The following is a 15,357-nucleotide window of genomic DNA, read 5'->3' on the forward strand; positions in this document are numbered from 1 at the left end:
GCTGCCTTGGCTCCTGATAGATCCGCTGAGTGGCTCCGAACACCACAACCACGCCTTGCCTGCCCTGCCCGCCACACACTGTAAACAAACCGCCTCCCGTGCCGCCGGCAACATTTCTGTCGTCACCAATGGCACGGTTCACAAGCTTCGCCTCTCATCAGGTCCCTCGATCTCCAGTAAACCATATCGACTTTGTCCCGAGCGCCTCTCCGACATTAAAAATCAAATTTCTGAACTACTAAGCTCTGGTGTCATTGAACCCTCTGCCAGTAGCTAGTCAACGCCAATACCTCTGACACCCAAGAAAGACGGGTCTTGGCGCATGTGTGGAGACTACCGTCAACTAAACGCACAAACAATTATGGACACTTACCCCATACCCAACAATGCCAACTATACCAGTTCCCTTGCAGGTGTGACCACGTTCTCTATCATTGATTGCAAATGGGCCTACCACCAGATCCCCATGGCACCTGAAGACATCGAGAAGACAGCAATCACCATCCCGATCGGGTTATTTCAATTTATGCCCTTCATTCTGAAAAATGCAACCCAGACCTGGCAACACTTCATCAACGAAGTGCTATTCGACCTAAAATTCTGCTTTCCATATCTTGATGACATTCTTCTGTTCAGCTTCTCCATCAAGGACAACATTCGACATGTGCAAACTGTTATGAACACCCTCGCGGCAGCAGGCATCGAGACCAACCAGGACAAATTACAGCTACATCAACTTGTTGTCACTTTTCTTGGTTTTTGGGTCTCTGCTGATGGCATTTCACCGCCCCTGAGAAAGTACAAACAATACTAAACCTACACAGACCTTCGTCATTCAAAGAGCTCCAGCACTTTCTGGGGATGATTAATTATTATCGTCGACATCTACCTCAGGCTGCGGAGATTCAGGCTCCACTGACAGACACCTTGGCAGGCACCAACACTTCTGGATCTCGGCCTGTTCCATGGACCTCTCCTATGACTGCCTCTTTCACTGCCCTCAAAAATCTTCTTGCCGAGGCCTGCACCATTACGCTTCCTCATCTCAATGCGCAGCTTTTCATCAACACAGACATGAGCGATTCTACTATCAGTGCTGTCCTTAGCCAGACAATCGACGGCCAAACTTCGCCTCTGCAGTTCTTCCCGTGGAAGCTTATCAATGCACAATGGAAATATTCCGCGTTTGACAGGGAGTTGGTCGTGGTCTACGAAGAGATCAGGCATTTTAAGACTGACGTTGGGGGACGTCCTTTCTATGTTTTAACGGACCACAAACCCCTGTCTACAGCCATTACAAACCCGCCAGCTGACCCGTGTCCTCGCCACTTCGGATACATGGACTTCATATCTCAGTTCACCACCGATGTCAGACACATAAAGGGTGCTGACAATATGGTTGCTGATTTCCTTTAACGAGTCGACGCCGTCCATTCCCTGTTAGACCTCTCTGAACTGCCTAACCTCCAACCCACTGACGAGGACACAGAAAACCTGATTTCAGACTCTACCTCTTCACTACACTTCATCTGCGCCACCTTCCCTGGCATTTCTGGTGTGACGACAGTACGCGCACATTATGCCCCGTCATCCCAACCACACTCTGTCGAGCTGTCTTCAACGCATTGCGTAATTTAGCCTTCCCCAGTGTTCGTACCTCCACCCACCTCATAGCAGAGCGCTTTGTGTGGAGAAATGTCAACAAGGGCTGCCAGCAATGGGCATGCTACTGTGTCGCGTGCCAATGCTACAAAGTACAAATCTTCCCTTCCTGTTCTGCTATTTTCCTATCCCTTGAACATACTCTTCAATACCTTGGAAGAGACCCATTTACTTTCCTGATTCCCATGCCACCACATTCACCCCAATGTAACCATCTGTCACAACAGCTGCACAGAACCCCAGAACTGACTTCCCTACAAGTATCTTTTTGGTGAATTAATTTATGTAGAGGTTTTTTCCATTAGGGTAGGAATTTGTTTTAAAATAACTGACTAATTTTCTGGCCTTTTTTCCCACTTGATGCAGGGATCACTGTTGTTGTTGTTGTTGTTGTTGTTTTTGCTGTTCAAAGAACTCCTCTCAACTAAATCGATCGTGTTGCATACCTACGCTGCAAGTACGAGTAAGCTGTACTGCGGGCGTTATGTAACTCGCATTACCAGTTCTGATGCTTACAGCTTTCTTTTCAATGTTCCATTATGAAGCCCTGTCATCTAATGCCTTATTAACATTTGGCGCTGTATGCTTTACTGGAAAGAAACTGTCTCGAGAGCTAAAGTTTTTAGGCACAAATTACTGTACATAAAATGACCAGTTACGTCGATACATATATGCCACAATTCAGCAAGGTCCAAGTGTCGGTCATTAAATAAACTGGTAGAGTCCTTCATGTTTACAGTCTCTTTCTCTTTATAGTAATTTTCATCACTCATGTGGCACATTTTTTAAATTTATAATCGAGTATTTTGTTTCCGACAGCGCGACAAAATCTCGAAAACCAGTGTCCTCTACAACAGAGCTGTTTAAAATTGTCATGGCGACTTGAGCGGCAACTAGTTCTTGTTGCCGTTTACTTCCCTCTGTGACGAGAAATGTATGTTTTGGATCAGTGGTTCCTGCAAGGAGATTTTGCTGGAAAAGTAATCCAATAAAATTACATACCGTGCAACTTTGCTATTTTTGATTTTGGGGTATGTTGTCATCAGTGTTTCCGTCCCTGGCGATTTTGATGTACAACATACATACCTATAGGCCTGTACCTGGGTATTTTGCCTGAGCCGCATTATTAGAAGAGTAAGTGTCTGATCACGCCCGTTGTATTTTTTGAAATGTTTCGAAGACTTTGAAAACAAATACTTCAACAAGTGCTGTCGCTATTGTCAGCTCCATGACTTTCGTTTACGTATATCCACATTGTTTTGAATCATAACTTTATTCGATTGAAACCGGAGACATACTAGTTACGAGCACAGTGACCGTGAGTGTGTTTGTTTAGTGTCGGCCTTCAGTTCCAATAACCCCGACCCATGCTGTTGTAGTCAACTAGGGCGCAGCGACAGGCGCCGCCGTGCTGTTCCTCGTGAGCTTTTCGAGAATTGCTTGAGAACTATAAGCTTGAGGAATGCTCAGTGAGCTCTAGTCGCCGCACCCCGCAGTCCCGTCTATTGTTCCAGGTGCTTAATGCCTTAACATAAATGTTTCTCCAGCAATATTCTGTGGTTTAGAGATTCAGATTGCTTGCCCAAGCCCTCTTGTGTGGCTTCAGCAGAGAATTTGGATTCCAAAGAGGGTATCACAATAGAAACGTTTTGACCAGTTGTGGCACGTGTAGCTGGTGTATGAGAATTTGCTTTGTATTCAATTATTTTTGAGAAAATATGTAGCAGAGAAAATGCACGATAATTATTAGATCAGGATTTGTCATCCTTTTTGAAACAGAAGTACTACTATATTCTTTGTAAGATAGTCCAGAAAAATACCACTAACGAACATGTTGTTTGCAGGTAACAAGTTAGCATAGCATCAGCAAAATTTTATAAAAACTAATTTGTATAAGCAGACTGTAATTTTGAAACTCTGGTTATAAGTATGTGAAGAATTAGTGTTTGGAGCATTGATTAAAAAATAAAAAATCTGGAATGACATCATATGCAACTTTTACTCTAGGTCTGTCTGCTTTAATGACCCTCCATGCAGAATTAAGTTTATTATTGAGCTCTCATTGAAATTATTTTCTCTGCATTTGGCTAATTTGTGACCTGTAGTGTCTCTTGAGGTTATTGTACACTGCTTTATCAATTCTACCACTTTTCACATTATCATGACAGATCAAAAACATTGATCGTAGTTTCTGAAAATGTGGCATGAATGTAGGTGTAGTAGTTAGATCATTAATTGCTAGTTATATACCATTGTGGTCTGTCAGTTAACATTAAGGAGCCCCAATTCAGAATAATATTTATTTACATTTGTCATTTAATTGTCAAGACATGTGTGTTGTCTTGTGGTAATTTAATTTGTGCAGAAGAAATGAGAACTAAGCATGTTAAGCAAATCAACTTTTCAAGTCTCTTTCTTCCATCAAAATTTGAATCTCCAGTTTTTTTTTGCATATTTTTGTGTATGTAAAGTATACAAATCTGTTGTCGTTACTGGCAGGATAATGGTATATTTCCCATTCTTTATGCATCTTGTAAGTTTGATTTTCAAAATTTAAAATGTCTTTTTCTTTTAGGTAACACTGGTAGCGACTGGGAACGAATACTTTTGACAGCTACTGAGAAACACAGGAAAAATGAAATACCAATGATAATTCTCCGTGTGCTCAAAGAAGTTCCACATGACTGTGGTGCTAGGATGGAAGATTTTGCAGACACTGTTTTCCCGCCAGCATCTATTGTTCTGGAGAAAACAAGAGAGAGACTTAATACTGTGTTGCTGCTTGAGTGTCCTCGAACTCAGACTTCACATGAGGTGTCTGTCAATGGCAAAGACAATAGGAACAGTAGACATCGTGTTACAGTTGAGAGATTTCATCCATTCTATAAAGGTAAGCTACAGTTAGAGTCTTGTTCAATTTTAATGATTTTAAAACGTTTGTGTTACATAAATTCATTTCGAAAACTTGCAAATGTAAACGTGATGTTTGTGCTGTTTTAATAAAAACTCCTGTGGCTGTTGAGCTATATTGTGTAGTCCCCATACACAACTAACAGTTCCCTAATTTTTTGTATTCACGTGACAAAGGCACGTATTGAGAAGTTTCGGAGGCTTGCATAGATTTTCGCAGTTTACAAGTGTTTTGTAGAACGTATTTCGTAATAAATCTGTGTTGATGAAGTACAGTTACCATGAATACCGTAAATTGGAACCACGTTGCTCCTATTGGGGGGAAATGAAAAAGTTTCAAAGCCCTCTGGAGGGGAAATCCTTAACTAAAATCAAAAGCTTTCAACTTGAAATCATAGATAGCATCAGTCTTCCTTCCACTACTTTCTGGGTCTGTCATTTTGTGCTTAGTTGTTCAGTGGAAGCATTAAGTTGAGGTGTTATTTATTTAACTGAAATTTGTGTTTGAAAAGTTGCCCTTCAGAACAGAATTTTATTACTGAAAGGGTAAGTATACGACCGTTTGCTGTAGAATTTAATGGTGAACTGAAATCCTACTTCGCTTGTTAATGCAGTTGCGTTTGTTGTTCTCTTATTGAAAAAAAAAAAAAAAAAATGAGGTTGCATTTTCAAAAGTTGGGGGGGGGGGGGGAAGGGGGGGGGGGGAAGGGGAATGATTTGCACCACTCATAAAATGGAGGAAAGTAACTGCACCCATTTTCACAAAATGTATTTTAGTGACATTTCTATATTATTTCTCATGGATATGGTTCATGAATGTAAATGAAAACCAGGATCACGTCGATGCATCGATTATTCATCCCAACAGTTGGAACATTGCCTGGAAAGTATCAGGAATGGTACATTTTCCCACAGAAAGGCTGCACCTCACTTAAAAGCCCACAGATGTACGATTTCAAACAAACTTAAACAAAGACACCAAAATACCCCAAGAATGAAGCCTGTTAATGGAAATGAGGAGAATGTGTTTGCATCGTATATAGAAATGAGTGATTATGGCTTCCCCTTAAATTCTGCTGATCTGTGCTATATAGCAAAATCTTATCTGGATAGATTGTGGCATAATGTGAAAGCAATTTCCAACAATATACCAGGGAAAGATTGGACAAAATGTTTCCTTCAACGACATCCTCAATTGACAAAGATATGCAGCAGGGCAGCTATTGATGAAATCATGTTGCGTAAACGCATTGAAATATGTCCTATGTAACACCATTACACATGAGATGAGACAAATCTCTCGACAATCCTGGTAAAAGCAGAGTTACCTGCTGCCGAGGTACAAAGTACCCAGAAAGAATTTGTAACTTTTCTAAATCTAGTTGCTCCATTATGATGTGTGGCAGTGCAGCAGGGGGACTTTTGCCACCCTGTGTTGCCTACGAGTCTGGGCAGTTGCGGAACACATGCTCGGAGGGAGGTCCAAAGGGATGCAGGTACAATCATTGTAGTTCAGGATGGTTTGATGCAGTAACTGGTTTGAGACCATACTGCTGCCCAACTTGGAGAAAGTGGAAGGGAAAAAGGCTGTGATTCCTGACGATCTCTCTACACATTTGAACATCCAAATTTTCCAGAGGTGTAGAGAAACTGACGTTCATTTTGTGTCTCTTCCACCTTACTCAACTCATCTCATTCAACCTTCAGACATTGCCTTATTTCATCCCATGAAATTTGTATGGTGGCATGTATTATGTGAGTGGAAGCAAACACTTGAAGGAATGAAGTGTGGTGTTGTTCTTAAACACTAGTTTCCTGCTCTGATGGGAAAGGCTCTTGATGTGATGCAGCCAAATGTGAGAAGTAGCCTTAGGAAGTGTAGAATATTTCCCTGTAATGTTGAACTATTGCTTGAATGCATTGGACACAGAGAGGTGCATCAAGATGATCTGAATAATTCATTTCTGTTCATTCTTCAAAGAAAGGACACTCTCAACATTCCTGGGGATAGAAGTCCCACAAAAGAAGAAAGATTCCAGCCTCACTTCGAAAAAGTCTTTCTTATGCAACAAGTAACAGTAGAAGAATGGTGGAAAATGTGGGTGTTGCAGCAGAAACCGGTTCACAAACACCTATAGACCAACCAGGAAAACGTAAAAGAAAGCAAATTTGGCATTCTAAGAGAAGTGAAGATCACTATACTCAAGACTCTTCTGACAAAGAATCCTGGGAGTCTCACAGTAAGAGATGTCTTCTGGAAGTAGAGTACGAAGAAGGAGGAAAACTTACAGAACTCTCAAGGACCACAAATTAAACAAGAGAGAAGTCGGTGCTTTTGTGATCTTTCATTATGAGGATCATCTGTATCCAGGTGTTATTCAAAACTTTAATGAGACTGGGGCTACAATAAGTGCTGTAACTAAGTCAAAAAATATCATGCAAATGGCCATCAAAATCAGATGATCTCTTATGAAGGGAAAGATGTTGTAGGAGGCATAGATCCACCTAACATAGTGAATAAAAGGGGCTTTTTCCAAATTACTGAACTGAGTGGTGTTGAGTGTCAATGCTGAACTGTGTGGTAATTAGGTTATGGTACCTAGATTATATAAAAATGTATTTTTGGTGAACATGGTGTATCCAAGAAAATCGAATACTTACTCTGTCTAACATTGCTCCATAGATTTTTTTCCATAAGAATTAAACTGATTTTGAAAGTGGAGCAAAGTAACCTGCCCATATGGGAAACTTTGCCCCAATTTTAGAAACTGTATAACTCACTGTAAAATGAAAATTCGAAGTTCTCTTCACTCAGACATCATTACTTCGTGCCTTAGTTAATTTCTTGAAAATTATCAAATCTGCTAACTTTACCTTAGGTATTTTCAAGCATCGGTACATAGTGTCTAAATATTGGAACAAAGTAGCCTCGGTTTACGCCCAGGAAAATATTGTATTATATTAGTTCCCTCTTTTGATAGTGTTATTGTCTGTATGTATCATAAAATAAGGCTGCTAACTTCCTTAATAACGATAACCTAGAAAACGCTTTAGAGCAGTAGTAAAGCCAAGTTCTCTGTTGTAATAGATATCTCGCTTTTAGCTATGAATTACTTACGTTCCAAAAGACTGCTGATATTATTTGCAGCATATCAAACTCAAAAGACAATCAGAAAGCTTATTATAAAGTTTCTCCTTTACTATTCTGTAAAATATTGGACCAGGCATAACACAGTGCCAATGTGTTGGCTTGTTTCAGGCAGGAGATTAGTTAGTTACTATTCGTAAGCAGCTGGATATCATCCTCACTACTGTCAAGTGATTGGAAGCTGCTGTGAATGGGAGTGTTAGGTTACCAAGAGGCACGAAGTTACCTGACGTTCTATCCTCTCCTGTGGACACACTGTCTCCTGCAGGAAATACAAGCCCTATAATTACCCATCTACTTGACTGTGAGTGGAGTCCTGAACAGGGTAGACAGGGACCAAGTCGGACACAGGGTGTTATACCGATCCCTCTTACAAACAAGTTCAAGATGCTGTCATTCAATGAAACTGAGCCAGTGGGACTCACTTCACCTGCTTTGTTGTGTATCAAGAGGAGATAAACACAAAAGGGTAGGAGTGTATCAATTGTCGACAGTTCAAATGCATGACCAATAATGGTACCCCTTAGGAAAATGGCAGTGAGGTATGGGAAGAAACACCAGGTACACTCAGTGTGTATGCCTGGAGGCCTCATTGGGCATGCTGAGCTTATTCCAGCAGCCATTGAGGGAACACGCAATGAAGTGCAGATTGTGGCACACTTGAAACAAATAATACTTGTCTGGGCTCTGAGGTCATACTTGGACCATTCCAGCGACTGGAAGAGGGTTGAGAATACCAGCCTTGTGCATGGAGCTTCAACGAAACAATTTGCAGCACTATCTCCAGAACTTATCCTGACTCTTTGGTTCTGAGTCGAATAGAAGGACTGAACTAGAGACTTCAAAGGCTCTGTGACAAGCTAGGCTGTGACTTCCTGAGCTTGTGCCATAGGGCTGAGACCTGTAAGGTCCCCCTAAATGGGTCAGGTGTGCATTACACATCACAGGCTGCTACTCAGGTAGCTTACTGTGTGTGGGGTGTACACAAGGATTTCTTTTAAATTAGTGACTCTCCACCCAATCCAGATAAGGATAGCTGTAGGAAACCCAGAAGTATCACTATAAGATCGAAACAAATGCCTCCCATAGATGAGAGTATTAAAATCCTCATCAAGTCATCTTTCATTAGCTGTGTGGATGCACTCAACGACTGTGATATGACTTTCAAAATGATGGAGCACAGCAGTCAGTCATTCTTTCTCTACAGGTTCCATTAAGCAAATCTAGATTTTGGCTACTGCCTAGCCATTATCAATGGCTCAAGAAGAGTGGTCTTGAAGAAACTGTGACAGAAACACCAACAACAGGGGACTGACATATTAGGACATGCATTGATGCTATGAAATAGTACATTGATAATGGCTAGGCACTAGCTGAAATCTAGATTTGCTTAATATAACATGAAAGGAAATGACTGATTGCTGTGCTCCCTCATGTTGAAATATTAAAATCCTAATGGTAAACTGCCAAATCATTCGCAGCATAGTGCCAGAGCTCACCAAAAGCAATGAAGCTCACGTAATACTAGGTACAGAAAGCTGATTGAAATCTGAAATCGGTAGCAGCGAGATTTTTTTGGGGAATATGTAAGTATGTATTGAAAGGATAGGGAAATGGAGTATTTGTCGCAGTAGACAAGAGACTCACATCCACCATGATAGAAACTGACGCTGTATGTGAGATTGTTTGGGAAAGACTCAGTATCAGGGGTGGGCATAAAATAACTGGATCCTTCCATTGCCCACCAGACTCATCTCCTGATGTAAACGAAAACTTTAGAGAAACCTCAGTTTCCTGACACTGTCGTCAAAGGAGACTTTAACTATCTAACAGTCAATTAGGATGCATATAGATTTGTTAGTGGTGGACATTACATGAAATTGGGAGAAACTTTACTGCCTTGTCTGAAAACTACCTAGAACAGATAATCTGAACCCCACTCATGATGGAAATACGTTGGATGTAATGGCAATGAACAACGTGACCTCTTTGAGGAAGTTCACATCAAAACTGATATCAGTGTCCATAATTCAGTTATAGCACCAACACAAAAAGCAACTAAAACAAGCAGAATGATTTTTACATTCAGCAAATGAGAAACAGAAACAATAGTCTCATGTCAATGAGGAACTTTAAACTCTTAGCTCAGTGTGGGAGCAAGTAGAGGAAGTATGGCTCAAGTCTAAAAGAATAGTTGACCATGCACTAGATACATATGTACCCCAGTAGAACAGCTCGTAATACGAGAGATCCTCCTTGGTACACAGGCACTATAAGCAAGTTTCTAAAGAAATGTACTATGGTATTAAACAAAACATAGGCCCATTGATAGAGGGATGCCGAATGGAACGCATTTGGCAGTTGAGAGCGTCATGTGTGAAGCCTTCAATGACTGCTGTAGCAGAATATTGTCAAATGTTGTTTAACAAAAACCCAAAGAAATTCTGATCATATGTAAAGGCTGTTAGTGGCACCCAAGTTAGAGTCCAGTCACTCATTGACGAGCCTGGAACTGAAGTTGAGGGTAGCTAACAAAAACCAGAAATGCTTAACTTTGTTTTCGAATGTTCTGTTACGAAGGAGTATTGCCTCAGCTTAACTCTTGTACCACTGAAAAGATGAGTCAAATAGATGTTAGTGTCAATGATGTTGAGAAACAGCTGAAATCGTAAAAACTGAACAAAGCCCCAGGGCCTGACGGAATCCCTATCAGATTCTATACCCAGTTCACAGCTGAATTAAGGTGAATTCACACTTGACAGAATGTCATCATCATATCAAAAGATTCTCCTCTGTAGTTCATATGGTGGCATCGACACACCACACACCACCAAGGTTTCTCGGTAAGAATTTTTCGACGGGCCATAGCGTTGCCTACTTGGCGAGCAATTTTGAAGAACATAGTGTGAACTGGTACGAAAATATTCCCCAGTGACAACTACTGCGAGAATGTCTTAATATGTACTGGAAGAATATACTAAGTTAAAGTATTTTTTTTATACACTGAAGGAATACATTGCAAAATAAAAGATACATATCTTGTTCAATGTGCTTTACTCAAGATTTTTCCAGTGGAACAGTGAAAAGAAAAACCGGAAGTGAAGCTGATGTGGCATGCAGAAGTTTAAAATAAGATTTTTAATAAATTAAGGATGAACAGCAGGTAGCAGAAATATGTGTAAACATAGTTCAAGTACACAAAACGGCACATCTAGACATACTGTAAGCAAACCATGAGCTGCAGTTGAAGTGATATTGGATGCTTAAATCCGTAATTTTTATTTGTCTCTTGCTTAACAGGTAAAAAAAACTGTTGTTCAGACATTCTGAAATAGTTATAGAACAATAACTACTACTCTTCCAGCTCGTTGTAATGAGTATGCAAATATCCGTAAGAGCCTCAATTTAACATTTTGCTACCCCAGACCTTTTTGCTCTGTTCCTCAAGATCAAGTGCAGTAACAATCATTGCAAACTTATTTAAACTAAATTTCGACATTTTATAATCTGCCATGAGCTACGAAACAGCAACTCTGGTGAGTGATTTATGAACCAGCTGTGACGTCACGATGTTCTTTCTTGTTGTGTGGATGCTCAGAAATTTCTCTGACTGTCTACATGCTAAAACTTTATGGTTTCTTGATGGTGGCGTTCCGGCAAGTGTGAATCCACCTTTAGCCCCTCTGTTAACTATGTCTTAGATCCCTTGGGCACAAAACCATACCCAGTAGTTGGAAGAAAGCACAGCTCGCGCTTCTCTGCAAGGAGGATAGCAGAAGTGATCAATAAAACTACTGTCCAGCGTTCTTGACATCCATTTATTGTAGAATCTTAGAACATTCTGAGCTCAAACTTATTGCAGTATCTCTAACAGAATGACCTCCTCCATGCCAACCAGCATGGATTTCGGAAACATAGATCATGTGAAATTTTAATTTTCTCACATGACATCCTAAAAGCCATAAATAAAAGCAATAAGGCAGATGCACTGTTTCTCAATTTCTGAAAAGCATTTGACTCGGGACCACACCAATGCTTATCATCAGAGGTACAATCATATGGAGTATCAGACGAATTGTGTGACTGCATTGAACATTTCCAGGTAGGGATGACACGGCATATTATCTTGGATGCAGAGTCATCAGCAGATGTAGAATTAATTTCGGACACACCCCAGGGAAGCGTGTTGGGTCATTGGCTGTTCATGTTGTAAATTAATGATGTTTGGAATAATATTAATAGCAACCTCACACCTTTCGCGGATGATGTTATCTACAACAAAATACAGTCTGGACAAAGCTGTACAAATGTTCAGTCAGACCTTGATAATATTTCAAAGTGATGAAATGATTGGCAGCTTGCTTTAAGTGTTCAAAAATGTAAAATTGTTCGCTTCACAAAACAAAACAAAAATTAGTATTGTATAAACCCATACAAATATTTGGGTGTGACACTTGGTAAGAACACGAAGTGGAACAGTCACATAGGCTCAGTCATGGGTAAAGCGGGTAGCGGACTGTTTTATTGGTAGAATACTAGAGAAATGCAATCATTCTCCCAAGAAGATTGCTTACAAATAACTCGTGCGACCCATCCTAGAATACTGCTAAAGTGTGCTGACCCGTATCAAGTATGACTGGCAGATAATGTTGATCATATAAAGAAGTGCAGCACGAATGGTACGGTAACAGCTTCGTTTGACCCACGAGAGAGAGAGAGAGAGAGAGAGAGAGAGAGAGAGAGAGAGAGAGAGAGAGAGAGAGAGAGAGAGAGAGTCATTCACATGCTGAAAGAACTTAACTAGCAGACTCTTGAAGATAGATGGAAAGTCTACTAACAAAGTTTCAAGAATCTGCTTTAATGGCGATTCCAGGAATATGCTACAACACCCTGCATATTGCTCCCATAGGGATCGTGTGGGTAAGATTAGAGTAATTGCAACATGCACAGAGGCATTTAAAGTCATTTTTCGTGCACTCTGCATGTGAATGGAACGGGAAAAAGCTGTAATAACCGATACAGTGTGATGTACCATCTACCATGCACTTCGCAGAGTGTGGGTGTAGATGTTACTCTAAGACGAAGGAAGTGCCGGGAGCCGGCTTATGTATTTAAGTAAATAGGCGTGCGAATTACACGGATTGTGCCACTTACAAAAGAAAAAAAAAAGCAGCATTTTTGGCTCCATAAATGTGTTTAGAATCCACCCCTGAAACGTTTGTTATTCGCGGTTGAATGAAAAATACACCTGCCTGAAATCGGCCTTTTCACACACCAGTTTTTTTTCTTTTGGAGGACAAGTTATTTTACCGGTGCTTGGGAGGAAACGCACAAAATTCAAATGAAAGTTTGAACGCGTTCAGCATGTGTTTGGAAGTTAGCCCCCAAGCACTTGCATTCTGGCGCGAAGACTGGAGATTGCGACTTTCCTGGCAGTGAGCAGCTTCAATGAAGGGTATTCATCAATTCTGAAGATCATGACAATGATGGACGTCACCCTGGGACACTATTCGATGTAGTTCGCCAAGCATTCAGGCTACCACTGGATTCAAATGGCCGAAAACTGCTTTTCACCGGCTGTACTAGCTGCACTCGAGCAGCCTAGGATGGCCAAGGTCAAGCAGAACGCCCTCTATGAGGAAGAGGAAGGACTAGTTTATGGACCCGGAATAGTAGATTGAACAAGTTGCATAATATTGCATTTATATGTAGTCAAAACTTCAAACGTGTTTTTCTCGAAGTGACTTTTATATCGCACGGTATGGTAACTTCAAATTTACTGAACCGACTGGCATGATTCTTTGTTTTGGACAAAGCTGACTAAATTATCTAGGAGTTGTACCACTTTTATTCCAATCCATCAACTATATTTTTACTTGGCCGACGAAGTAGGCAAATGGACGAAAAAACCCAATTTTTTCAAATGGCCGCCATTTTGTTTTCTATTGTCCAAATAACTTACGCGAGGTACAACTCCTAAAGAATCTTGTATACTTCGCTAAAGTCAACTCAGTTTTGATTTCAGACGAGCTGGCTGACCTGTGACATACGTGCGTGGATGTCTACATCGAAATTTTGTTTCGTTCTGACGGCACTTTCGCCTTTGCTCGTCGACATTTCCGGTCGAAAAAATTCTAGTTTGTAGAGGAAATATCAATAAACATTTTGACCAAATTTGACATTGACATCTATAACACATACCAAGAAAAAAATTCTCAAAGAACATGCCTTTTTCGGGCCAAAGATAGTAAACCTCCCCTTAACTGATATTACATCCCTTTTACACTAGTGCGTCAAAGAAAAATGCTGCAGCTTCAGTATATCTCATGAAAACGATGTGAAATGTAAGAGCACAACATACACACAGCCGCTTGGGGCAGCTGTCGATCTTGTTGCAGGAAGTCTTATAAACTTACATTTTTAAGACCAACAAGTCGTGGCTACTCATGTGTAGCATCTTAAAATACCAAAGTATCTGTATTTGACATAGTAATTTGCGTATGTTGCAGATAAGTAAAATAAGCATGCAGACAGCGACAGCACTTTTACTATCCCTAATTCCTTATTCTATTTGCACCACCTGTGGCCTGATTTGCATTTTGTGTGTCCACTGGTCATTCATCCTATCTTTCAGTTTTTTAATGACAAGTTTCAAAAATGGCTCCGAGCACTATGGGACTTAACATCTGAGGTCATGAGTCCCCTAGTAGTTCTACTTAAACCTAACCTAAGGACATCACACACATCCATGCCTGAGGCACGATTCGAACCTGCGACCGTAGCAGTCGCGCAGTTCCAGACTGAAGTGCCTACAACCGCTCTGCCATACCGGCCAGCACAAGTTTCCCTATAGGCATATAATAACCTATATGGATATCATTACCAAAACTGATTCTCTCTCAGACTTGTCCATGATATTGAAATCCTGAGTCACCACCATAACCATTTTATCCGTCAGTGAATAGTTGCATATATCTCTGTATATTATTTCTCATTCATTGGGCTTATATACAGTTACCTTAATATGATTACAGTAACTGTCTTCTGTATAATTCTACTTGAAATAATGTTACTATGGAAATTTGTCAATTATTTTTACATCAGTGACCAGAAAGGCTAGTGGTTTAAGTATTGTGTACCTATTCTGGATTGAAATTTGTTGTAATGTACTGAAGAGGTAATTAAACTTTGACTGTCAGTAGTGCTCAATTTTTTCATAACATAGGATAAACATGGTCCCATCGATGTGTCAAATATGTGAGATTCATGGGTGTCAGTCAACAATGGCTGTGTTCTAAGTTAGTGAACTCCCGATTCCTAATCAAGGGATTGGACTATTGGCTTAGCTTATAGTAATTACTATATAGTTGAGCCCTCATGAAATGGAAAATGACCATAACCAAATGAGTGCAGCAAACTTTACTCCGAACTGGGGACTACACCGATGAACACTAAATAAATGGAAAATGGATTGACTTCACTACAGAGTGATGTGATAATTTGTGAACAGTATTCTGAAATGCTTAGAAATGACACAAAGCCTTCTTAGTAGTTTAGACACTATTACTAATGACAGCACTTGTGAACATATTAGGTCAGTGCACTTTGTAAATTGTAAACAGTGTGGAAACGTGCCA

At 40.4% G+C, this 15,357-nt stretch overlaps 1 protein-coding gene across 2 annotated transcripts in view; it reads left to right on the forward strand.

Annotated features, from left to right (window-relative positions):
- LOC126184610 (constitutive coactivator of peroxisome proliferator-activated receptor gamma-like) overlaps positions 1-15,357 on the forward strand; it is a 521,164-nt gene that overhangs the window by 189,633 nt on the left and 316,174 nt on the right. For both annotated transcript variants that reach the window (XM_049927063.1, XM_049927064.1), the window contains one exon: positions 4,238-4,552. In XM_049927063.1, the coding sequence (XP_049783020.1) occupies positions 4,238-4,552 (315 nt within the window). The remainder of the gene's footprint in view (positions 1-4,237; positions 4,553-15,357) is intronic.

Source organism: Schistocerca cancellata, chromosome 4 (assembly GCF_023864275.1).
Source record: "Schistocerca cancellata isolate TAMUIC-IGC-003103 chromosome 4, iqSchCanc2.1, whole genome shotgun sequence".
In the NCBI taxonomy this organism is placed as follows: domain Eukaryota; kingdom Metazoa; phylum Arthropoda; class Insecta; order Orthoptera; family Acrididae; genus Schistocerca; species Schistocerca cancellata.